At 37.2% G+C, this 24980-nt stretch overlaps 6 protein-coding genes and 1 non-coding gene across 7 annotated transcripts; 4 read left to right on the top strand and 3 right to left on the bottom strand.

Annotated features, from left to right (window-relative positions):
- Positions 1-4076: 4076 nt before the first annotated feature.
- On the top strand, positions 4077-4328 carry LOC137577870 (protein suex-1). Its single transcript, XM_068291435.1, has one exon. The coding sequence runs from the start codon at positions 4077-4079 to the stop codon at positions 4326-4328; it is 252 nt and encodes an 83-aa protein (XP_068147536.1).
- Positions 4329-10087: 5759 nt separating this feature from the next.
- LOC137577868 (putative gustatory receptor 59b) lies at positions 10088-11191 on the bottom strand. Its single transcript, XM_068291433.1, has 2 exons — positions 10307-11191; positions 10088-10252 (listed from the first exon to the last, which is right to left on the bottom strand). The coding sequence occupies exons 1-2, from the start codon at positions 11189-11191 to the stop codon at positions 10088-10090; spliced, it is 1050 nt and encodes a 349-aa protein (XP_068147534.1).
- A 197-nt stretch (positions 11192-11388) lies between these two features.
- LOC137577863 (putative gustatory receptor 59b) lies at positions 11389-12197 on the bottom strand. The gene is made up of 2 exons (XM_068291425.1): positions 11613-12197; positions 11389-11553 (listed from the first exon to the last, which is right to left on the bottom strand). Exons 1-2 carry the CDS (start codon positions 12195-12197, stop codon positions 11389-11391), a joined length of 750 nt encoding a protein of 249 aa, XP_068147526.1.
- A 3446-nt stretch (positions 12198-15643) lies between these two features.
- Art7 (arginine methyltransferase 7) lies at positions 15644-17992 on the top strand. The gene is made up of 3 exons (XM_068290538.1): positions 15644-15842; positions 15910-17472; positions 17530-17992. The coding sequence occupies exons 1-3, from the start codon at positions 15756-15758 to the stop codon at positions 17935-17937; spliced, it is 2058 nt and encodes a 685-aa protein (XP_068146639.1). The 5' UTR covers positions 15644-15755; the 3' UTR covers positions 17938-17992.
- On the bottom strand, positions 17933-19606 carry LOC137577145 (tektin-B1). Its single transcript, XM_068290539.1, has 3 exons — positions 19262-19606; positions 18771-19202; positions 17933-18712 (listed from the first exon to the last, which is right to left on the bottom strand). Exons 1-3 carry the CDS (start codon positions 19471-19473, stop codon positions 18055-18057), a joined length of 1302 nt encoding a protein of 433 aa, XP_068146640.1. The 5' UTR covers positions 19474-19606; the 3' UTR covers positions 17933-18054.
- Positions 19607-22239: 2633 nt separating this feature from the next.
- Fib (rRNA 2'-O-methyltransferase fibrillarin) lies at positions 22240-24025 on the top strand. Its single transcript, XM_068289603.1, has 4 exons — positions 22240-22374; positions 22447-22731; positions 22798-22946; positions 23209-24025. Exons 1-4 carry the CDS (start codon positions 22362-22364, stop codon positions 23785-23787), a joined length of 1026 nt encoding a protein of 341 aa, XP_068145704.1. The 5' UTR covers positions 22240-22361; the 3' UTR covers positions 23788-24025.
- A 746-nt stretch (positions 24026-24771) lies between these two features.
- On the top strand, positions 24772-24853 carry TRNAS-UGA (transfer RNA serine (anticodon UGA)). The gene has a single exon. It is a non-coding gene; the product is annotated as a tRNA-Ser (tRNA).
- Positions 24854-24980: the final 127 nt, after the last annotated feature.

The raw sequence follows: 24980 nt of genomic DNA, 5'->3' as shown, positions 1-24980 counted from the left end.
ATCTTTGCACTCATTTCCAATACACACACACCCACACACACCCTTTGCTTAAGGATATCACTCACATAAAGGAAAAACAGAAAAACTTTACATATTTCAACCAAAGTCTGAAAAACCCCTTAAGAAGCAATAAAAAAAAACACATTCTTTTACTATACTTATGTGTGTACCTAAAAGGCATCTATCTAGTTACCGAGAACAGTGGCCCATTTAAAAGGGGGGGGTCTATTTGGGGTTTAATCACATTCAAAGAGTCTGAAGTGGAAACTAGTAGTAAAGACTTTAGAGGAACTCTTTATTTATATACCGTTTGTTTATGTATCATTTATCCACTTACCGAATACATTAGCCCATAAGTGGGTGGTTATACAGGTTTTAGGCACATTTAGAGTGAACACTTTCCCTTCCGTATGAAATTTAGAGGAACTTGCAATAAACTTTACTCCGACGACTTTGGTATTGAGGAAATGTCGGGATAACTAGTCCTGTAACAGTAAACAATTATACTTTTGTAAGAAAAGAACATTCTTGATTTTATACTTCATAGACTTTATAAGGAAATGCAACACTCTTATAGTTAGTAAGTTTTTTATAAGGATATCATGAAGAAGAATGAAAGACAGCTAACTTTAAGTTTAATGCAGCAACCTTGGAATCCATCTAATAAAGGATATCTTTTGGGTGTTGAACGAAATCGTGTTAACTGGAAGAGCAGAAAATCTTCCACGATCGACCTAAAATCGTACTAAAATATTAAGAACAAAATGGTAATATCAAAATGATATTTCGTCTTATTCTGTTCTTTGGAGAAATATATATCCAATGACTCGAGATTCAGGCTTTCCAGATGAGGACAACCCTTTAGTTTGCCATCCCAGATGCGCCCCTGCTCCGAGATCCGAAAGCTAGGAAATGGAATATGGACAGAGGACGAGACGAGACGTATGAGAGAATACATATCCTAGACAAAAGGTTAACAAGTATGTAAAAATTGAAAATGCAAATAAAAATTCCTTTTTCAACCAACATGACAGCAGCAAAAAACAAAGGAAAAATAGTAAGAAGAAAAAAAATGTAAATTAACATTTGGAATGTGAGGCGGTTTTTGCAACTAATTTGCATAAAGAGAGCAATGTGTGTTACCCTCCATCTGTGTGTGTGTGTGTGTGCATGTGAGTAAAACATTTTTACAATATTTACAAAATTGCAATAATGTTTGAAAGGCAACACACAACGTTAAGTTGAGTTGAGTTGGAGAGGCGGAAAAATATGCGTTTTGTTCTCTGTTGGTTGTTTTATTTATTTTCAGTTTTTTTTTTTTTTTTTTGTTGCGATGCGGCAAATTGTTACAGAGAAGGACGACATTTGCTGACAGGCTACATGTTGCAGAAGTTTGCATAAAGGAAATACACAATTTATGGACACAGAGAGAGGGAGAGCAGGTCCTGTCAAATCAAACGGCAAAAAGGAAATGCCAGAACAAACAAAGCACTTACACATAGCTCAACTAAGTGGGCAAAAGGGATAAAAATATAAGAATGCCATTTGTATGGGATGTCCACTAATGTACAGAGTTAGCCTTAGCATCCTTGAAGGTTGATCTAGACATTTGCATGGATCTGAATGTTAAGATTATGGGACAAGAAAGACCCTAGTCCAAATAGTACTTGGCCATAAAGAAAATATTGCTGGCAAAGACTTAAAAACTTGTTTCCTTTTGGCAGTCCTCGGTAGATGAGTTGTCTAACTAGGCAAGTCATTTAGGCAATTAAACAACGAGGATCCCAGTTCAAACGACAGACTCGACTGTCGACCAACTGAGGATTTCTTCTGGAAGGGTTGGATAAATGTTTTCAATTTTTGTCTTAATAAACTTTGTCCTTTGCTATTGCCGATTGCAACATTTTGAATTATGTTTATTATTAAAAAGTATAAAACTTTGATTTTCTTTTCATCTAAAAAATTAAAGTAAACTAAAAGAAACACAAAGCAAAATTTATTCCTAATTAATCGGAAATTTCCATGGCATTCTCTTCATCTTTAAGCCAAATCAACGAACATTGTCAAATACTGTTAACCAGCACTTGGAAATCAATATGTTCGGATAGTTATCCTGAACACATAATGATAAAATATGGTGGCAAATTGGCAATAGAAGGTGAACCATATAGTGTCTTCCAGATGGAAAGTGAACCCAGTCATTTGCTTCTGGTTTTCCGAAGTGAAGAAGTTGCTCAATGTGATACATTGCGAGTATTAACAATGTCCGTGTTCAAGTGTATTAATAAAGATGGCACTTCAAGGATTATAAAGATGGGCTATAGTCATTTGGCTTGTCTGAGATATACCCTGCACATGGCCGAAGATCTCATCTCACATTGTAGTCCAATAAAGAGAGAAGAAAATACATTTGCAGCCTTATACTATGCAAATTTAGAGGATCGCCTCGATGCTAATAAAAGAGGCAGCTCTGGGCCAATGGTAAATGGAAATATTTTTATTTTAATTGTATTGGCAGCGCTGGCAATAATTCTATTTTTACGTTGCAAATAAATAAATTTCGCTTTTACTCTTCCGTTTAATGTATCCATCACAATGTGGACACATTTTGACAAGGATGCAGTCATCACAAATTGTCGGCATGGAACTTAAGAATCTGTCAAGAGATCATAACTCACTGTGCCTTTCATCTGACACGATTTCCCCCCATTTCAAGAGTCCCAAAGCGCCCTCGTATCATATGTGGTTCTCCTTTCTCCCTCCCCATTCCCGTCATTCCGGCTCACATATAAGTAATTGCTTTTTAACAGAGGCAAAAATTATCACCTAATTATAGAGAACTTGACGGAAGGGAAGGAGTGGGTGGAATTTTTCGTAAAATTTGCTTCACACACAGAAAGGAGTTACAAGTCTATTAAGGCATTAGAGGATAGCAAAGCCATTTAAAAATCCAAACCAATAGAACCTCATTTTAACCATCATTCACAATGTCCAAGGGATTCAACGATTGATAAATCATAACAAAGATACTAAATGTTGATCAATAATGGTAATGCATTAGCAGTTTTATATACACGGTAAGTATAGAACTACGTCGAAAACCTAATCGATTTTTCCCGAAAATAGATTTGGTAGAGCGAAATCTCAAGCTCTAATCGGTCGATTCACTTTAAAAAGTTGTTTAAGTAAATCGATTGCAGTGTTCAACCTTTATGAAATAGCGATACAAGTACCCCTTTATTTAGTCTCAGAACTAAGAAGCCAAATTTTTTTAAGTAAATCGACTAACAACAAGTTTGCTTAGTTTTTAAATCTATTTAAACTTAAACTGTGGAAACTTACATAAAATTATTACATCGCTCAAAGTTCAGAATATGACATAAAACTATATAAAAAACAAATGTTAATATGTAACAAAAAAAACCTGATTAAAAATTCCTCCACCTCCTATTCAGGCGATTTGTTGTAATCAATAATTTGCCACATGTCTAACATAATGGCTAACATATAGATAAAATGGCAAAAAAAAAAAAAACAACCAAAGAAATCGCATTAGTGATCGCATATTATTAGCATAAATTTATTTATAGTATGACTAAGCAAATGGCTGGTATAAACAAAACCAAAACAAATAAAATATTGATATACTTAATAACAGAAATAAAAAATAAACACAAATTTCTTTTTATTATATGCTAATGTGCCAATTGCAGAATGGAGCACCAAAAACCCGCAGGCTGAGTGATTCCCCAAAACCCAAACTTCGCGTCTAAAGTTTAAATCAAAAGCGCGTGAGAGCAACCCGATCCCCGAAAAGGTCAAATAACCCACACAAAAAAGGGGCTAAACCTGTTCGATGAGGGGGCCTACTTTGTTTTGTTTACGGGTTTTAGCTTTCATTTGTTTATTTTTTGCTCACACATTCATTTGGGGAATTAATTAGAGAGAATCGATACAAGATTGTCAACTTTGCCTGACAAAGATTTCCTATAAAAAAGCCTTTGAAATGACCGAAGAGAGTTTTGTATACAATCTGAATTCGACTTGTGAAGATCTATCTAAATTATTAAAGCAAAATGCGTGCTGTTATTTTGTTTATTGTATTAATTGCTGTATTCAGTAGCCTCTTGGAGGCAGTGCCGGCTCCTCAGTTCGGTTATGGAGGCTATGGAGGCTACGGAGGTTATCCTGGAGGATACGGTGGCTATCCCGGTGGATATGGTGGTTATCCCGGGGGATACTTTGGCGGTGGATATCCAAGTTTTGGATATAGCGGTTCCCAGGCGCAGGCATCTGCCTCATCGTATGCTGGCGGTCAATTCGGATAAGATAATCGTTTAATACTAAATTATAAACCTACTAACAATAAGTAAATAACTAAATAAAATAATTTTACAAAATCCGAACCTTGATTACCATTTACCATCATTGGGTTGCAAGTGAGAAGAAGGAAATGGCAACACAAAAGCAGTCTTACCTGAAGTCTCTGATTGGTTCCATACAACAAAGTGCGCACTTTATCACCAAACATCAAGTTTTGATGGTCTTTGAGTGAATACTGTGCCCCGGAATCCTCTATCCAAAACTCTCACAAAGTGATTTGAATCTCTACGATTGCACCAAAAACAATCATAACCAGAGGGCCGGGCCTAACTTCGACCGCGCCGAAGTTTGTATACCCTTGCAAATTTTTTACATGCTTCCTTCTATGCGTTGCACACTTCTGACCAAAATTAATATACCCTTTTTGCAAGGGTATAATGATTTATCCTAAGCCAAAATAAAAAGCTAAACAAAAGTGTCCCAAGCCGTTATATCTAATATTCAATCCTGGCTTTTCGAGATTCCACAGAAATTGCATCTTGATGTTTTGCTTATCTTAAGTATCAGTGGAGAAAAAAAGAGAGATACGGAGATTTACAGTCATAATATTCCCTCTATATGGAGAAAGCTAACAAACAAAATGACGTATGTATGAGCCGGGATGGTTTAACTCTTTGTGATAGGATCATTCTACATAAACTAAATAAACCCAAATTTGCTCTACTTATGTAGTACTGTATGTAACACAAAAGTATATACATACATATATATTATGATTGACTTTTAGACTGTTCCATAAACCGTATTCATTGATAATATGAAGATTTATTAATCAAACATTTATTTTTAATTAATTATAAATAAATTTACGTTTGTTATCCTTTTACAATCCCATAAATATTTGAAGTCTTCGATAATGTAAAACGAAGCCAAAGAAACAACAACAACAACCACCTAATCTAACGGCTGTTTTCGAAGAGAACGCATTGAATGAGAGCGCCAAAATCAGTGAGAGAGAATTCCTAGCTGTCGTTGCCGTAGCAAATAAAGCTGCTGCCAAGCAGTCTGCTGATCATTGGCGCAAGCGAGATGGACTGCAAATATCTAAAGTTCTAGTCCAAGTGGTGTGAAAGAGATAGGAACATTTGGTTGAAGTATGTGCAAGCGGAGAGAAAAAAGAAAGAGAGGCTTTATTACCGTTAGCTAGGAATTGTGAAATACAGGGAAAACTTCTTTAACTAAGAAAAAAAACTGACTTGCATATTTATTATTTGTATTTTTTTCAGAGCCACTTACCACATACATACATACATTTTCCACATTTAATTACAATTTTTCTATAAATTTAACTCATCTTTCAGTTCACTTATAATGTCAAAGAACATTCACTCACTTTTGCACACACATAAACAAAAAAAAACACCCATTTTAACGCTCACTAAACAAAAACGAAGAAAATGCTCCCACACATTGATCAATTTTCACACACCGACACGATATTTTCACTCTTTTTCTTTTCAACTATATCGAAACAAAGAGCCAACGGATTTTAATGAAAATAATACCAAACGAAAGGGAACCATTTACACTTTAAGCTGATCTACTTTGTTGGCCATATTAAACACTTTTAAACGCACTAAAAAATAATTAATTAAATTCGAAACGGAGCAAATGAACGCGTCGAGCGGGACAAGATAACTGAAGATAAAGGACGGGCAGCTTCGGCTTGAAGAATCTTTGTGTATCTGTGTGTGTCCGTATGTGTAGGTGATCTTTTAACGTTTTTGCAAGCTTTGACAAACGCTCGGCTCGTCTATGTGTAAAAAGGTTAATCGATTGCGCTTCGCGAGCCTTCGGGACTTTGGCGAATTATCTTTTCATGCTCTGTTCGTTGGTTTTTATCTATTTTTGTATGTAGAAATGGAAGGAAACCTTTTCTGATCAGAAAGATGTACAGTTATAAATCTTTTCTTTGATATTTGTTTTTGGAAAAATAATACATACATATATACATACATACGTATGCACGTATGTATGTACATACATATGTATGTGTATACATAAACTTCTAACAAAAATAAAAATTTATATTCATTCTGAGGGGCTAAAAAAGTAAACTTTTACTGCGAGCAAAATTGAACTTTCACTTTGCCAACTCAGACAAGCTCCTCCTCGTCCCACCACTGAGCCACATGGTACTCCATCCAAATCAATGCATTTTGTGTTTTTTTTTTTTTTGTCCTTTTTGTTTTTTGAATATTACAAATTGAAACTTTTAAAAGATTTTTAGGTTTCATTGGAAAATGTATCTAAAAATTGTGGTTAGGTTTTTATTGGAAACCTACCAATTGATCTGCCCGCTCGATAGGGAGCAAAAAAAAGATAAGGGTATCCAAGTTTTTCATTAGATATCTGGGATACTTTCACCTTGTTTTTTTGCTTGTCACGCTTTTTAGAAATAGGATACGATATTTTTAAAAACTGCTTTAATTGACTATAGTCGTTCCTATAAACATAGTCATTAGCCCATTACACTCCGCATTTCATTTCAAAGCACTATCAATGACTCTAAGAATCAGAATTTATTTAAATGGATTGGATTGAACTAGAAAATTTAGTTTGTGATTTTAGATTATGAATCCTGCAGCGAATCTACAGTTTGATATGATCTGTATCAAGGCCTCAACTCTGAGACGAGGACTTTTTCATTTACTACCATTTATCAGAGACAAAGGCGGCAGAAATTTCTTAGTTTCATTTATTTTTATCCATCACTCTTAAGATCGGTGTTTCTCTGTCATTCTTTTAAAGTTTTATATGCCATTTCTAAACCAAAGTAAAAATGAAAACTTATTTCTAATATTTTTTATTTTTTTTTGCATTTCTAAATTTCCCCACTGACTTGTGACATTTCATTGATTTTTGCATACTGAAGTAGTCGTGGGTTTGGGGTAGAATTGTGGCCAGAATTCAATAGCAAGAAATTGAACTTTAGTTCAACGACTTTGCGGCATCATTAAAAAACTTTTGGTTGCCATCTTGAGTTGACTTTAGGGTCACACACACACACATACACACATACATACACACAGAGGCAGAGACATACCGAACCGAAGGATATGGCGGTCATATTGTTATTTTTCGAATTTATGTCCTCGCAAGCTACAGGCAAAGAATGCAAGTCAAGCTATTCAGCGAATATTCTGGCTCTTCACTCAAAAGTTGCATTGATAGTCCTGACACTGGTTCTTGGTCCTGGCGACTCATGCCTGGTGTCTGGTGCCTGGTTCTAGGCCATTCAATGTCGCGGCTGCTGCCTTTGATGTGCATGTCAATGTGGTGGCCTGTGGCTTCCATTGTTGCACGTTCACATCTCGCACAATGGCCCTGAGAGATTGCAAGTGCTTCGGACTCTGGTAGGACCCTCAATGCGTTTCTTTTCTTCATTGCTCGCCACTGCACATAATATGTACGTATAATAACGCATTTATGTCCGTTCAGAAATTTTATGACACCCCAATAAGAAAGGCTGAGTAATGATGACTCTCATAGTACTCCCAGCCATGGATTCGTCCAGCATCTGTGAGTAATGTTCCACGACTGCGGATAATTGAAGTGGCAAGAGAATAAAACTTTTCCCCCAGGATGGATGGAAGACAGTTGAATTGCTAGGAAACTGGTAACAACATTTCATTATCTACAAAATATTCAATATTTTTTGGAAATTCTAAACTTCTTCGATTCGACAAAAGTCACTTGATTTTTGCGACAAGTAAAGGGCGTGGCCGGCAAGTGGGTGGCCTAGGAAGGAGTGGAGGGGGAGATGAGATGAGTGCAAACTGTTCGCCTAAAATATGTCAATCGGAATGTAAATCATTGCGTAATTTGCATTTGCTTCAATTGAATTGATGCCACACCGGTTTGTCGTCGTCGATTCGAATGTTGCCGTCAGCAGACACACACACACAGGCACACATGAATTATGACGACAATTTTGACAATTGTCAAGCGACCGAGACACGCCCACCTAAACTCAACCTACACCCACCGACCGGGCACGTGTGTATGTATGTGTGTATATAACCCGTCCGTTAGACGCGTAGTCTTTGATGTGTATTGTATAAACATAAATCTTTGCTCTTATTACCCACACATACATAATTGTGTTGACGTGTTGGGGATATGGTATATAATTGAAAAGCCTGTTGATATAATCAAATGCGAACTAGTTCCATTAGAAAATGCATCAAATTATGGTTTAATAGTGAAAAATTCATAATTTAAATATATGTATTTTTCTACATCTCTAAAGCTTAGCAATTCGGTGTTTAAACTAAAAATCCTTTTAAAACTAGTTCCGATATTAAAGGTTTTTCATTTCCAAGGTAAATTTAACTTTCGACATCAAATGTTGTTATTTTGATTACATTTATAAACTAGTTTTAGTATGTACTAAATGGCAACTAAACTAGTTCCTCTAGAAGCAGAACCACTAAATAGTTGAAATTCCCAAAGAAAACCCGAAATTTTTTAAACTTTTGAGTACAGTTTTAATTGATATGAGGGGAATTTATATGCTAGTTTTTGAAAATGGAAATCCTCAATTGAAATTCTTGAAAAAATTTCATTTTGCAATAAAATTCATTCTCTGATTGCAGTTGATAGAAACAACATTTAAGAAATAGTTAATCTTATCCTTGGACACTTACTTCATGATTAGTTTCCAGTAGATTTTCACTTAGTTTTTCAAATTACTTACATACATTGTTTAAAAAAACGTAGCACAAGTTCCACTCTAGAAACATAACGTATACGACAAGTATGCTTTAAGTTGAAGCCAAGAAAGATGAAGTCAAAGTTTTTTAGAAAACTCAATACAAGTGCGTTTTCCACTTTTGAATCTGTATTTCAGATTTATGACATAAAACATGTTTGCAGTTAGCTTAAGCTTTAACAAATTTATATATCGGTAGGTAAATAATATAATTTAAAATACAAGTTTGATAAATATGGAATGTTTATCTTAAGTGTGTATAACATATGCTACTACCAGGAGATAGACTAGATCATTCTCACCTCGAATATATCTTAAAACTACTTACAAGAAGTTGAACTAGTTCATAAATTTAAGATATAAATTGTTTGGTAAGTTTAATTTTGAACAGGTTTCTGTCTTAAAAGTAAAATAATTAAACAGAAGAAGTATTGCAAATTGTGTTCCATAACCTTTTGAATAATACGCACTAAGATATGTATTGTTGAAGAAAGTTTTCAATTCACGTTTCACGATTTGTAGCAGAAGAATAGAAATTAGATTTGCATTTGCTTTTGCTCTTTGTTGTAGTGGAAAAAAAAACCCGAATTTATTGCGAAAATTATGTTTTGATTTATTTTATTTCATTTTATTTATGCCCTCTCTTGCCCATTTCACCTGCTAACCTTATGTAGTTCTTGCTGTCTCTCTGTGTGTTTGTGTGTGTGTGTGTTTATGACATAACTTTCATCACGTACGCTTTTGTGAAAGAGCAGATGTGCATACGCCAAAAAGTATGCAACAGCAAAACGTGATTTTGTTTTAAAAATTTCACAGAGTGCGCACTGGCAGACGTTTCGAGAGTTCGCTGTCAAAGCATAAATTTATTTGTCGAACGCATTCATTTGGAAATTATCGAACAGCAAATTATTGGCTCTGGCTTCAAGCGAAAAGGGGAAGGAAGTCATCTTGTAGTTTTCTGTGAAAATATTTCGTTCTTTTTTTTTAAAGCTATTTATTTGTGTTCTTCAAATAGAAATGAAACTGCATTAACACCACCGAGTAGGACAAAACGGCGCCCATCATTTCGAACCATTGTTGCCGATCCACTTTGAAGAGACCGCAAACCCAGAGACTTATGCGGCTGCTGTTCCCATAGATGACGTAGGAATTTAGCTATAATTGAATACAGTTTAATAAAAGGTTGTATAAATATTTTGAATAGTTTACCTCTTTAAACCAATTGCCTTCGGTAACTTCATGTTTCGGAGGACTCTGATACTTGACTATCAAATCGCAGATATAATCAAGCAAATAAAAGTCTAAAGTGCGGATAGTATAGGTTAGGGAACCATAGATTATCCACCAAAATGATGCATTCGTGTCGAAGGTAAAGAAAATTCCCCAGTAGCCATAAATGACAGTGAAAGTGACATAATAGAAACGAGCAACGAGCATTTGAAGACCGTACATTCGATTGACGTTAAGTACAGTGCGACTCAATTGTGCATGCACAGACCATAGTTGACGCAGTGTGACCAAATCAGCATGCGAAGCACTCGATGATGATGATATAATACGATTAATCTCTCGGTTGATACACTCAAATCCAAGTGACATGCGCCATAACGCCAAAAAGTAACAAAATACAGCAGATCCCAATATATTGATTCCAAAATTGAAAAATAATGCGGCCAAAACAGACAACAAAGAAGAAAACTCCAGCCATTCAAAGAAACTCACTAAACTGTTAACACTTAGATACACAGTGGTAAAACATTTCAAGTAAAATAGAGTAGTTAACAATCGACTAATTTCAGGTTCATTTCTATAAAAATCAACCTCAAATCGTTGCAATTTCAAAATAATACGCTGCACTTGCATTAATGCCTTATCACGATAAACCCTCGATACTAAGGTATAGACTATGGCTGCATAATTCACGACATAGTTCACGTATACGGTAATAGCCATAAGTTTTGGATACAAATAAAATGGCATTATGTCATTTGCTGCCCTTAGAAATATAACAGGCAATAGCACTAGAGTTATGGCATTCAGGATTAAAGCATAGATGCGGGTAAAACAAGTTTCGAAATAACAAAAATTCTTCATACGATGCGAACTAATGCCAATCCAAAATGCATAATCAAAATAAAATTGTACAATACGTAATATAACCGTTGTCATACTGAACTCGTTGAAACGCGGCAGGCAACTAACTAAATAATGTCTTCCTTGTTCCGCTTAATCAGCTAGAGTGCCTCCATAATGAAGATCCTCCACAAAGATACGTCTATTGACTGCATTTATTAATAGATTTTTCGATTCAAATATAAATGAAATTGCACCAAAACTATGGCATAGGACATTATGGCGCACATTAAACTATACCACTGCCTGCGATCCGCTTGAAAGAGTCCACAAATCCGTATAGTCAACTTTGAACTATTTGCATAGATAACAAACGCACTTAGCTAAAAGAAAGTATTGAAAATTTAAAGAAAATATTTATTTTCTCTTAATTAATGCATACCTCATTTGTCCATTGAGTTTCACTGACAATATGTTTCGGTTCACTTTGGTATTGTACGACCAAATCGCAAAGATAATCAAATAGATAGAAATCGAAAAGTCGTACCCAATATAAAGAGCCACCAACAATAAGCATAGTAAAATTAACCGTTCCACTGGTATTGATTAGATAACTCCAATAGCTATTGATCACACAAAAGATGAAAAAATCGAAACGAGCTGCCAACATTTGAAGACCATATAATCCACATATGCGTTGAGTAGTTCGATTCAGGCCAATATATAGTGACCAAATGCAATTTAGCTTCCATTCATCTAGTGGAGAGCGTTGAAAAATTTCATTCAGGTGTTGATTAACAATTTCATAACCTCGTGCCATATGCCAAAGACCCAAAAAGTAGCCATATGTTGCCACTCCCATAATATTCATGGCATTGACAAAGACTATGGAATTCAGCCAAATAAACGGATCGCCATCAGGAACCCAAAGGAATAGTGTACACAAGTTACCCACATTCATAAAGATTACAAAGGTGAACTTCAAATAGAACAGCCATCGCAGTGTGGACTTCGGAGCATCCCTCATTTGCCTCAATTTGTTCAAGACACTTCGAATTTCCATAAGCGCCGCATCACGAGTACATCTCGATAATATGGTATAAGACACACCCACATACATCACCAAGTAAAGGACTTTCGAGGTTAAATCGATCAAAGAAACACGCGGGAACCAATGATAAGATTGCACATACTTTGTAGTATTCCAAAAGACCGCGGGCAACATTATCATGGTTAAGACATTTACACAAGGGGCATAGATTCGCGTAACTCTTGACTGTTGAAATGTTCCATTGACCATGCGGTACGAAGTAAGGCCTAGCAAAAGGCAATACCAATTGTATCCTACCAGGAGTTTACGAGGATTCATAACCGTAACCGTCGGTGGCTGTCAATAAACTGCTTTCAATTCCTTCGATGATGGCAATTATTCGAAAAGCTTTGAACTTGAAGATGGTTGGCAAGATAAATTCACAAGGTTAAACATATAAATATCAATAAACACAATTGAAACCAGGTAATTATTGATTGAACCCAATTCAATTATATTTTAATATGTTGTTTATCCATCAAATATAAATGAAACTGCAATAAAACTATGGAATATGTTAATATGGCGCACATTGTTTGATACCATTGATTACGATTCACTTCAAAGAGTCCACATATCGATATACTTGGCTTAGAAGTCGTCTCGTATATTACAAAGGAACTTAGCTGCAATGAGGAGAAAAAATAGTCTTAATTAAATAACCTTGATACTCCATAGTACTTTAATAGGCAAACAGTCATTTCTAGAATTCACTTTTTCCACGCTTAACCTAGTTGGGAATTACAACTGCTTTAGGTGTAAGGTCTTTTAGTTATTGCTTGCTCTCAATTTCACGAAACTTTACTTTTTTATAGGCTTTAGAAAAGCTTTGCTATACTCAAAGCCTTAACTAGTTGGGGATTCCAATTTGCCACTTTTAGAGTGGACCAAGGGCGTAAAGCTCTTCGTAGCGAATTATAAGGCAAAAATGATCACCTACTGAGTCTTACCAACCCCTAAACCTCTTGGGAACTACATGCGAGTTTACAGAAAAGAAGAGTTCATTTATTGGTTATTCAAGGAATCCTTATGCAACTATCAAACTATAAACATTAGGAGCTTGTGATAGTCTTGTTTTTGACTTTAAAGTACTACTGCTTAAACCAGTTAAGAATTACAAGAACACTAAGTTAAGTACACTCGTTATAGTCTTACCTCTGGTGCCAAAATCCTTTCGGTTAGAGCATGTTTCGGTTCACTTTGATATTTCATTGTCAAATCGCATATATAGTCAAGCAGAAAGAAATCCACAGCACGTATTAAATAAAATACTGATCCAAAGGCTCGCATATAATGCGGAACTGGCTCGCTAGACATTAAAAGATATCCCCAATAACTGTTGATCACACCAAAGATAAAATAATCAAAACGTGCCGCCAACATCAGAAGTCCATACATTCGGTTAATCTTCTGAACAGTACGATCGAGTGTAGTCCGAATGTGCCAAAGATCGTGTAACTCTTTCTCATCCTTAAAGTTTGTTGAAATTCCTTTAAACTCGCCATTGACAAAGTCATAACCACGCGCCACAACCCACAGGGCCAGGAAATAAGCATATGTGGCGACACCCAAAATATTCATAGTATTAATCATGAATATGGCATTGAGTACTGGCAACCAAGCTCGTGGTTTGGACCACATTCCAAATGCCAATATATTGGCAGTGTGTAAGAAAAACACTGTAAACATTTTTAAATAGAAAATCCTTAAAAGAAGTGGATTTGTTTCTATATTCATTCTCCTGAGTTTTACGCCCAACTCGTGAACATGTTTCAGTATTTTGTCTCTCGTGCCTCTGGAGAGAATCGTGTAGACCACAACCATATACATCACGATAAAATAAAGATTTGTGGTCATTGTAATGGATATGAGTTGAGGAAACGTTTTCAAATATTTCATAAAATCCACTGCGTCCAGAAGAACATTGGGCAACCAAATGATCGTAAAAATGTTTATGGCCAAGGCATAATAACGGGTTAGTTTAGACTGCTGAAATTCACCATCGAAATACCGATACGAAGTAATGCCTAAAATTAGGCTATAATTCGAATAAAGTGACACTAGTTTACGTCCCACCATTTTGACGCTTTGCAAGACTGCTAAGAGGCAACTAAATGTCTTTCATTAGTCTGTTGCCCCAATGGCTCTGGCTAATTATTGAAAGTGTTCAGTAGAATTCCCTTGATACATGTCTGGTCACGTGTCAATATATCTAGATCTTGATAAGGGATCTATATATAATGTCGCAAATTAAACAAAATTTCTACCTAATTAGAAATGAAGAACACAAACAAACAGATTAACGTTTTATGATCTTGTTTACCGAAAAGGGGTTTCCCATTAACCCTTTACCTGGGTCAAACAGGTACAATCTGTAAACATATTCTACCTGTATCCTATATAAAGACATTACTCCAATCGTTGTCACATCATTCGAGTTTCATAATTCAAAGAGTTAACACACACACACACACACACCATGGAAGGAATGGAAGGTACAATAGCGTTTCTGCAATTCGATGTCAGCTACATGGTTCTATTCGTTTTGATCATAACATTAGTGGAATATCTAGTCAAAAGCTGGTCGAGGACTACGAAGGAAACAAAGGAGGAAATCAAAGGACAGTGGCTCCATGAAGAGACACCAATTTTTTGTCGTCACTTGGATTCACGGCATCGTCATAAACTTATGACTGGAGTTCGGCGAAGACTGGATTTTAGTAATTTATAGTTTATAAACATTAAAATATATACTTATTTTTAGTTGACTGAAACTTAACTTCAAATTATCTAAGTTTAATTTAAACAAAGTTTGAAATTATAAAAAAATAAATAAATACATTTTTAAAAAAGCAAATCTAATATTCTTCTTAGTGATCTATGTGGTTTTAAGGGAAAATATAGAGTTGGAAATGTTACGGGTTCAAATTGTGAAAAAAAACTTTACAATCTATTTGAAAAACATATTTTGCACCTTTTAAAAATGAATATCTATTTTTTCAGTTATCTAGGATTTGATAAGCGAATTCAGATTGTTTAAGATTATACACTGATCAATTATAATAATTTGTAACTTAATAGTTATTTGGCAAATGACCTTCATAAATCTTATAGGTTTAATCGTTTTTATTAAATACATATATATATTTACAGTTGACACATCAGCAAATCAAAGAGGAAATTTAATTTCATTAAGCAAACTTTGTTAATTAGTGCCCTAAATAGTTGAATATCTTTAATTTATTCATTCAAATCATCTCATTTACCGTTACTAGTTCAAGCTCTAACGTCTTTGGCGTCATATTTAAATTTGAAAATCAATGTGACCCTAAATAATAAAAATATCGATAGCAATTAATCGATTTCTTGTTATTGCCGGCGTGGTCTAGCAGTGCGAAAGAGAAAGATAAAACAGCTGAGAGAGTCAGCCGCGGGGACAAATAAAAATACAAAATTAATTTAACAATTTTAAGACGATTCTGCTTTAGGCGAGCCATGTCCTCCTTTTCCCAAGTGAGGAATCCCATAACAGGACAAGCCACCTGGCAGGAAAATGCAGATGACTATGATTATCATCAGGAGGTAACGAAATCCAAATGCCATGCGGTTTCTGAAACCACAAACAAAACCATTTCCCTTCCACTTTTAGGTGGCTAATGCGGGATTCGGCGACATGCTGCACGATTGGGAACGGAATCAAAAGTATTATGCGGCCATCAAGAAGACGATAAAGAGAATGCAAGCCGATGGACAAGAAGTTCATGTCCTGGACATTGGCACGGGCACGGGAATCCTGTCGATGATGGCTTTGAAAGCGGGAGCCGACTCAGTGACAGCCTGTGAAGCTTTCCTGCCCATGGCCAATTGTGCTGCCAAAATTATGTCAGCAAATGGTGCGGATAAAATCCAGTTAATTAGGAAACGTTCCACAGAGATTCAAATCGGTGTGGATATGGCCAGGAGAGCTAACCTTCTCGTTGCCGAATTGCTAGACACTGAACTGATAGGTGAAGGAGCCATTGGCATCTACAATCATGCTCATCAGGAGTTACTTACCAAGGATGCCCTGTGCATTCCAGCTCGTGCCCGTTGCTATGCACAAGTGGCCACCTCCTCGTTAGCCAAACAATGGAACGGCTTCAAACTGATGGCCAACCTTGATGGTGAGACATTGCTAAGAGTGCCATCACAGTTGAACGAATGCAAGGGCGATGCGGCTCTACATGATCTTCAGTTATCCCAATTGCCAACTGAATCTTTTCATTTATTCAGCAAATCTGTGGAAATATTTGAATTTGATTTCCAACAGCACTTGGAACCCATCCAGAAGCAAAGAAATAAGGTTGTACCGCTTCAAGCCAGTCAGCCGGGCTCAGCGGATATGGTCTTCTATTGGTGGGACATTGATTTGGATCATGAAAGTGAAATCGTCCTTAGCTGTGCCCCCTTTTGGGCTCACCCGGACAAGGATAAACATGTTGCAGGCGAGGACAAACCTTTAGCAAATTCCATCCCATGGCGGGACCATTGGATGCAGGCCATTTATTATATACCCAAACCCCTCCACCTAAGCAATACAAAAGAAACTTTCTACCTGAGTTGCCACCATGATGAATACTCCCTTTGGTTTGATGCCCAATTAAAGGAACCTGCCGAATCCATTGAAAGGCATCATTGCACTTGCGACCTGCATCTCATCAATCCCCGCAGTCGAATAGGTCAACTGAATCAATCGCTGCGTAATAAACGTTACCTCAACTACCTGGAAGAGACGACCACAAAGGATTCCCAATTTTTGGTCCTCGGCAACTCTTGTTTCTTGGGCCTGGCCACAAGTGGCCTGGGAGCAGCCTCTGTTGAGATATATGATTCAAATTCCCTTTCTCGTCGATTGTTGGACTCGTTTATCAAATTCAATAAACTGGAAAATGTGAGGCTACTGGAGAAACTTGAAGAAGTTCAGGATCATAGCAAATTAACTCACATCTTTGCGGAACCTTATTTCATAAATTCCATTTTACCCTGGGATAACTTTTATTTTGGCACTTTGTTATTGCGTTTGAAGGATAGACTAAGTGAAGGCACTCAAATTTCACCATGTGCTGCGAGAATCTTTGCCTTACCCATGGAATTTTTGGATCTACACAAGATTAGAGCTCCAGTGGGCAATTGTGAGGGTTTCGATTTGAGTTTGTTTGATGAAATGGTTAAGGTAAGAAGATAAAATCATAAACTAAACCCTAATTAATTATTTCTTGCTCGTTCTTAGGCTTCTGCTGACAAAGCAGTCTCTTCCGTCGAAGCTCAACCGCTTTGGGAATATCCTGGACGTGCCTTGGCTCAACCACAGGAAATACTGCGAGTTGACTTTGCCAACTTCAATCAGGAACTGCATCAACAAGGCTGCATTGAGCTGGTCAGGAGCAAAGAATGCAATGGCATAGCCCTTTGGGTTGACTGGCAATTGTATCCCTCGGAGTCTCCCAAAGCCTTTGTAAGCTCTGGACCAAGTCAACCCATTGAGATTGGCAAATTTGTCAAATGGGACATGTTTGTGCGCCAGGGAGTGCATTTTCCACAGAGCAGGACAATCAACGCGAGCCGTGTCGAATGGCAAATAGATTTTAAGCCCCTGTTGGGTGAACTTAATTTTCAATTTGATTTAAAATCAATTTAAAGAGACAATTATTTTATTTTTGGATTTTTTACGCACATAAATTTTGGAACCACAACTACACGAATACATCACCCAATTGGGGGGGAACGGGACAAAGGGAGAAATGGGGATACACCTCTAGTTCTTTGGTATCTCGTTCTCCATGCGTGTGAGCACAATATTTCGATCAGTCTGAGCACTGGGATTGGCCATTTTGAGACCAAATTCACCACCCTTGAGACGTTGACGCAAATCCAAGGCACGGATATCGGTCATCAGGGAATGCTGCTTATTTTCCAGATCTACGTCAATCCTCTGGGCATGCTCCTCCATCATATTATAATTGGCCCGACTCTCATCAATCTTGGCTATAAGACGACGACGAATTTCGCGTAATTTCTCGACCTCAATGCAGAGCATATCATGGGCCTGATCTAGGCATAACTCCATGCCCGAACGTTGAGCACGATTCTCCAGACGGGTCTCAGCCAATTTGACGGCATCAGTTTTATCCCTCAAGGACTGTTCCAGGGTCTTAATCTCACACACTGCCAACTCCATTTCATCCTTCATCTTGAGCTTTTGCCATTCGAGTTCATTGCGTGCCCGTTGGGTCTCAAAGATGCGTTTCCTGATGGTATGCTCGGCACGTTCTTGCTGGGATTGCAGCATATTGCGGGCCTTTTCACGGCAAACAAAGAGAGCCTCACGTATGGCATAGGTATCGGCCAGCTCATTCTCGGCCAGCTGTTTCATATTCTTCACATGCTCCAACCAAGTCTCATAAGAGCAGGAGCTGCAAGCATAAAAATGACAATCATAGAACAAATTTCATTTGACTGTTTGGCTCTTACTTTTTTGGATTCCTGGTGGGATCAGGCTTGTAGGATATATTTGCGGAATTGCGATCCAAGGCCAATTGGGATGCATCTAGCTCCACTGCCTCCAGTTTATTCTCAATTTCCAGGCCAATCTTAAAGCGCACCTCCTCCAGGCGGGTCAGTTTCTCCCAAGCCTTTTGGCAACGATCGGCCAAGAGACGTTGATTATTCTCCAAAATGGCCAATTCATTTTTGATTTCCGTGTCGGCCTCATCGTAGGTCATCTCAGAGCCCAAGCGTCCATCCCGCATGGTAAGAACTTCGGCTATAACCGATATGGGTCCCGCCAATGTTTCCAGTTCACGTTCCGTGGCATCTTTCTCCTCCTGCAGCATAAAGATTTCCCTTTCAATCCGCTCGAAAGTTTTCGAGATAATCTCACGCCAGCGATTTAGCTCCGAGATGCTACAAGACCATTTATGAGTAACTATGGGAATGGAGGTGCGATCTCATGAAAACCTTACCGATCAGTTAGAGCTTCGTTTGTCTCATAGTTGGCCCAATCGCACTCGATTCTGGTCTCATTTCGCAAGGTCCTCGAAGAATGGCGTATGGAAAAGGCATCTGTACGACGAGCATCGGCCACATTTCGCAATTGATTGACTCGAGCATGCCAATCCGTCAAGGATATATGAGGCAATGGCTTCTCCATTGTAACCACCGAATGGAACGCCATGATTTAACGCGACAAAAAAGTAATCAAAACTATTTTTGAATGAAATATTTTCAAAATTACAAGTCTATATAGATGTATATTGTATATATGGAATTGTTCCTCAACTCAAACTATTTTCTAGAATGAAAAAAAGTCTTGTTTGAAAAATATATAAATCAATGTTGTTTGTCTGAGGGCTCTTAGATCTCCAAGGTATTTGCCAGGTTGATTTGGGGTCATTGTCAGGGTTACGTTTTGACGGCATGAATATGTTGTCAAGGAGTCATTGATAGAGGAAAATTTAAAACTTTAATAAGTTAAACTATTTCAACTGGAAATCACTTAATAAATACAAAATATTTTAAATTTAAAATTTGCCAACAAAAGGTTTTTGAATTTAAGGAATGGCGCTCATAAATATCGATAACTAATCTGTAGCGTATGTGCTAGTTTATCGATTGTTGCGCTACTATCGATATTTTCAAATTTACGTTGCATCCCGGTTGAGCAGCCAGTGGCGGATCAACCACAACCAGTGGTTGTGTTGCCACTTAAGCCAGACGTTTGGACTCCTCCTTTACGACCGCCATCTGTGGAAAAAGAGAACAATTTGCATATTACAAATTAAATTAATTAAAATGAATTTTTCAAATTTACGTTGCATCCCGGTTGAGCAGCCAGTGGCGGATCAACCACAACCAGTGGTTGTGTTGCCACTGGAGCCAGACGTTTGAACTCCTCCTTTACGACCGCCATCTGTGGAAAAAGAGAACAATTTGCATATTACAAATTAAATTAATTAAAATGAATTTTTATTCAAAACATACCCCTGTGGCCTTGGCCATGACTAGCTCCGCCAGACCAACCATCCGGTGCACAAGCTTGTTTTGGTCGGCCACCTGAAATTAAAAGAAAAAATTTAGTTAACATAAATTGGTATAATCGCTGCACATGCATGCACACACACACAGACATAACGCTACACTGTATGTGTATGCGTGTCGTCCTTTACTTTATGGAATGATCGAAGAAGAGGAAAAAATTGTAGGAAAAAGAGTAATAATTTTAATGTTTTGTTTGTATATTGATGAATTGAGTTGCAGGGAAAGAAATTTCAAAATGTTAACAAATTATTGCAAAGGACTGCAAGGGGGTACTCACAAGCTTGTTTTGATCGGCCACCTGAAATTAAAAGAAAAAATTTAGTTAACATAAATTGGTATAATCGCTGCACATGCATGCACACACACACAGACATAACGCTACACTGTATGTGTATGCGTGGCGTCCTTTACTTTATGGAATGATCGAAGAAGAGGAAAAAATTGTAGGAAAAAGAGTAATAATTTTAATGTTTTGTTTGTATATTGATGAATTGAGTTGCAGGGAAAGAAATTTCAAAATCTTAACAAATTATTGCAAAGGACTGCAAGGGGGAATGCAAAGGACTGCAAGGGGTATGCCAACTTTGGCATTGCCGAAGTTAGCTTCTAGCTTCCATTTACATACATACATACATACATACATTAGATTTTTATTACTTACTACTTCTTTTACATCTTGGAAAATCTTCATTGCCTCACTCTTCATTTTTTTTTTTTTTTTTTTGTAAAAGGTCTGTAAAAAAATGTAATAGAATGAATAGAATTTTATAAAATTTTTGTTACATACCTTTTGCTTTGCCCTATTTTAAAAATTTGCACAATTGTCAAGGTTAAGGTTGCGCCGCAAGTTGCAGATTGAACTTTTTCGGTCATTCGGAACATTGGAAAATTTGTCAAAATGCATCATTTCCATTATTTCGATTCTTTCATTTATTTACAGAAAAATTATTCTTAATTGCTAATATATAAACTAATTGCAGCATCCCATCTAATATTAAATTGTAATCACTTACATTTTTAAGTTTATCCAAACTTCTTATTGGAAGAATGAATCCTTTGCGCAACTCTTTCAGTTCCGCTGGAACACCGAAATCGCAACACTCTATAATTGCCAGGTCTTCGATGTCCAGCGGCCTGGAGTATATGTGACACAATGTGTCACCCATGTGCCCGTCATTACATTTTGGAAATGAATGTAATCCCAAACAAAGAGACCTTTCCCCTATTTTCTAGGAAATGTTTTCGCACCTTAACATTAATTGGATTGCCATCAACAACAAAGCAAACCAAATTAGTGTATATTGTGCTCCTTTTAGCGCCACAGCCATCATTGTTAAAATTTTGCCCACATCCACGCTCCTGAAATTTTTTGTAGAGGTTTCGGCTTCCTCAATACCCTGTCCGGGTTTAATTGCAATCTGTAATTAATACGTACATATATAATATACATAGATATTGTAAAAAAAAATTTCATCATCTTTTAGACCTACCAGGGAGGGCAAAAAAAGCTCGTCGATGCTTATAAAAAAAAGCCTCATTCATAAAGACTTCCATCGCATTGAAATTTTCGAAAATTCTATTGTGCATATTCCTCTCCAATTTCTGCAAATATATATTGATTTGCCAGGTTGATTTGGGGTCATTGTCAGGGTTACTTTTTGACGGCATGAATATGTTGTCAAGGAGTCATTGATAGAGGAAAATTGAAAACTTTAATAAGTTAAACTATTTCAACTGGAAATCACTTAATAAATACAAAATATTTTAAATTTAATATTTGCCAACAAAATGCTTTTGAATTTAAGGAATGGCGCTCATAAATATCGATAACTAATCTGTAGCATCTGTGCTAGTTTATCGATTGTTGCGCTACTATCGATATTTTCAAATTTACGTTGCATCCCTGGGTTTCACACGTGTTTTTCTTCTTTACGTCTGCGGGTACAGCATTGGTTGTGCCGCGTGCTTCTCAGGAATTGAATTTTGAAATAAAATCTTGTATTAAAACCAAAAAACCTCACAATAATGGGCAAACCAGGTGGGTGAAACTTCAATCGCCAAAATGAACTACCTGGAAGTGGCAAAATCTCATTTCTTGTCTCTTTTTTAGGTTTTAGTCCACGCGGTGGTGGCGGCGGCGGTGGAGGAGGCGGTGGCTTCCGTGGTCGTGGTGGTGGTGGCGGCGGCGGTGGATTTGGCGGTCGCGGTGGCGGCGGTGGTGGATTCGGCGGTCGCGGTGGTGGCGGCGGCGGATTTGGAGGTCGTGGTGGCGGCGGTGGCGGTGGCCGTGGAGGTGGCGGAGGAGGACGTGGTTTTGGAGGGCGCGGCGGTGGAGGTCGTGGTGGTGGTGGACGCGGCGGTGGTGGTCGCGGTGGCGGTGGACGCGGCGGCGGAGGTAAACAAGATAGAAACAAAGAAATTAAAAATTTTTTTTTATCTTAATATTTTTTTTCCATTCCAGCTGGAGGTTTCAAGGGCGGCAAGACCGTGACCATTGAGCCACATCGTCATGAGGGAGTGTTCATTGCCCGTGGCAAGGAAGATGCTTTGGTGACCAGAAATTTCGTGCCCGGCTCTGAGGTCTATGGCGAGAAACGCATCTCTGTTGAGGTAAACATTCATCCCCCACACCGATCTCTCTTAGTCAATGATGAAGCTGTGCGCAGGGGTACAGAACATGGCAGTATGTGGCCATGAGCAAACATGTGTTTCATCTGGCAGCTGCTGTGGACTTTGGGTGCACATTGAAGCAGTTGCTGATGGCATTTTGTTTTGCGTAAATCTAAACACAACTGAGAGAGATTCGTCCTTTGCTTTGATGTCTTTTTAGAAATTTAACCGTAACTAAATCTTTTCTCTATTTCTTCCTCAGACCAATGGCGAAAAGATTGAGTACCGTGTGTGGAATCCCTTCCGGTCCAAGCTTGCTGCTGCCATTTTGGGAGGCGTTGAGAAAATACACATGCCACCTGGCTCAAAGGTGCTCTATCTGGGCGGAGCCTCTGGTACAACCGTCTCCCATGTCTCTGATGTCGTTGGACCCGAAGGTCTTGTCTATGCCGTTGAATTCTCCCATCGTTCTGGTCGAGATTTGATTAATGTGGCCAAAAAACGTACAAATATTATACCCATCATTGAGGATGCACGTCACCCACACAAATATCGCATGTTAGTGGGCATGGTTGACACAATATTCGCCGATGTGGCCCAACCCGATCAGGGACGTATTGTGGCCCTAAATGCTCAGCATTTCCTTAAGAATGGTGGCCACTTTGTCATCTCCATTAAGGCATCCTGCATTGATTCCACAGCCCAACCCGAAGCGGTATTTGCCGCCGAAGTCAAAAAGATGCAGGCCGACAAACTGAAACCCCAAGAACAATTGACACTGGAACCCTACGAGCGTGATCATGCGGTTGTTGTTGGCGTCTACAGGCCACCACCCAAGTAGAAAGGGATAATGGATCAGTCCCTCCTTGAAATTTGGGAAGAGATGATGCAGTTGGCTAGGTGTTAAGGCTCTATTACTACTACTACTACCTAATACAGACTTTTGTATTAAGTTTCACTTTTATTATTAAATCAAAAACCATAGTTTTAAAGTTAAATGATAAAAATACAAAAATATTTTTGTAATTTACGTACAAAAAAAATACAGAAAAAAATTACAAAAACCCAAAAAAAACTGCCCACTGATTAATATATTTAAAATTTATTTTGAAAATCCATTTAAGAAAAATTAGGACGATTTCATGCGTTGAAATATTAGATTAAAATAATATTACAATTCCATTCATATGACTTTGTCTTTTTTGTTTTTCATTTTAGAAAAGATTGAAAATTAATTGATTATTTCTGAAAATGGGTTAATAAAGAAAACGAATTTGAGATTATAAATTTGACTCTAAGGGGCAAAAATTGCAATATTGTTTTCTAAAAATCGACTTTTTGGATATATTAATTCTTAGAAAATTTGGATTTAATATGACAAATTCAAATGAAAATTGCTCATTGTACTTCTTAAATTTGAAAAATATTTTTGAAACCTATATTAAGAAATTTTAAATCGCAAGGATGACCAATGTTTTTTTTTTTTATTATCGAAAATCAAGAAAAACTGAAATTTGAAAAAACTCACAAAACCAATTTACATTTAAGTAAAAATATGTATTCTTTATTTAAAATTTTGATTTTTGTTTAAAAAGTTTTTAAAACAATTCAAGAAGCTATGAAGCAAAAGATTAGTGTTGTATTTTCATAGTAAAAGTTCGTTATAAATTGTAATCGAAATTCTAATTCTAACAATGAAATTGTAAACAATAACATAGTAATGGAAAGCAACAGGTTTCGAATTCAATTGTTCTCTCGTGCGTGTTAGAACCCATTACTCACCCTCGAAAGTTCTAGTTGGTCTTTTGAGCAGCCAACCCCAACAGCAGTTGTGGCCGAGTGGTTAAGGCGTCTGACTTGAAATCAGATTCCCTCTGGGAGCGTAGGTTCGAATCCTACCAGCTGCGAACGATTAGAGTTTCTTTTTTACTTTTTTTTCTCTAATTATTTTTTACTAAAAATTTCAAATTGTTAGTAGGTATAAAGTTTAGTTTCAGGAAATCATTTGTGATTTGTATGCCATAATATCTTTTT

This window comes from Drosophila tropicalis, unplaced genomic scaffold (assembly GCF_018151085.1).
Source record: "Drosophila tropicalis isolate 14030-0801.00 unplaced genomic scaffold, ASM1815108v1 contig_593, whole genome shotgun sequence".
In the NCBI taxonomy this organism is placed as follows: Eukaryota; Metazoa; Arthropoda; class Insecta; order Diptera; family Drosophilidae; genus Drosophila; species Drosophila tropicalis.
The sequence above is the reverse complement of the archived record's forward strand: the minus strand, read 5'-3'. Positions and strand labels throughout refer to the sequence as shown.

Excerpts from the sequence above, each read along its gene's own strand:
- LOC137577868 (XM_068291433.1), bottom strand. The coding sequence starts at position 11,191 with ATGAAGAATTTTTGTTATTTCGAAACTTGTTTTACCCGCATCTATGCT. Across the intron at positions 10,253-10,306 it reads AAGGCAATTGGTTTAAAGAG|CTAAATTCCTACGTCATCTA; the intron begins GTAAACTATTCA and ends ATTCAATTATAG.
- Fib (XM_068289603.1), top strand. Across the intron at positions 22,732-22,797 it reads CGGTGGACGCGGCGGCGGAG|CTGGAGGTTTCAAGGGCGGC; the intron begins GTAAACAAGATA and ends TTTCCATTCCAG. Across the intron at positions 22,947-23,208 it reads AGAAACGCATCTCTGTTGAG|ACCAATGGCGAAAAGATTGA; the intron begins GTAAACATTCAT and ends TTTCTTCCTCAG.
- LOC137577870 (XM_068291435.1), top strand. The coding sequence starts at position 4,077 with ATGCGTGCTGTTATTTTGTTTATTGTATTAATTGCTGTATTCAGTAGC.
- LOC137577863 (XM_068291425.1), bottom strand. The coding sequence starts at position 12,197 with ATGAGGGATGCTCCGAAGTCCACACTGCGATGGCTGTTCTATTTGAAG. Across the intron at positions 11,554-11,612 it reads AAACTCAATGGACAAATGAG|CTAAGTGCGTTTGTTATCTA; the intron begins GTATGCATTAAT and ends ACTTTCTTTTAG.
- Art7 (XM_068290538.1), top strand. The coding sequence starts at position 15,756 with ATGTCCTCCTTTTCCCAAGTGAGGAATCCCATAACAGGACAAGCCACC. Across the intron at positions 15,843-15,909 it reads ACTATGATTATCATCAGGAG|GTGGCTAATGCGGGATTCGG; the intron begins GTAACGAAATCC and ends TTCCACTTTTAG. Across the intron at positions 17,473-17,529 it reads TGTTTGATGAAATGGTTAAG|GCTTCTGCTGACAAAGCAGT; the intron begins GTAAGAAGATAA and ends GCTCGTTCTTAG.
- LOC137577145 (XM_068290539.1), bottom strand. The coding sequence starts at position 19,473 with ATGGCGTTCCATTCGGTGGTTACAATGGAGAAGCCATTGCCTCATATA. Across the intron at positions 19,203-19,261 it reads AACGAAGCTCTAACTGATCG|CATCTCGGAGCTAAATCGCT; the intron begins GTAAGGTTTTCA and ends ATGGTCTTGTAG. Across the intron at positions 18,713-18,770 it reads CCCACCAGGAATCCAAAAAA|CTCCTGCTCTTATGAGACTT; the intron begins GTAAGAGCCAAA and ends TTATGCTTGCAG.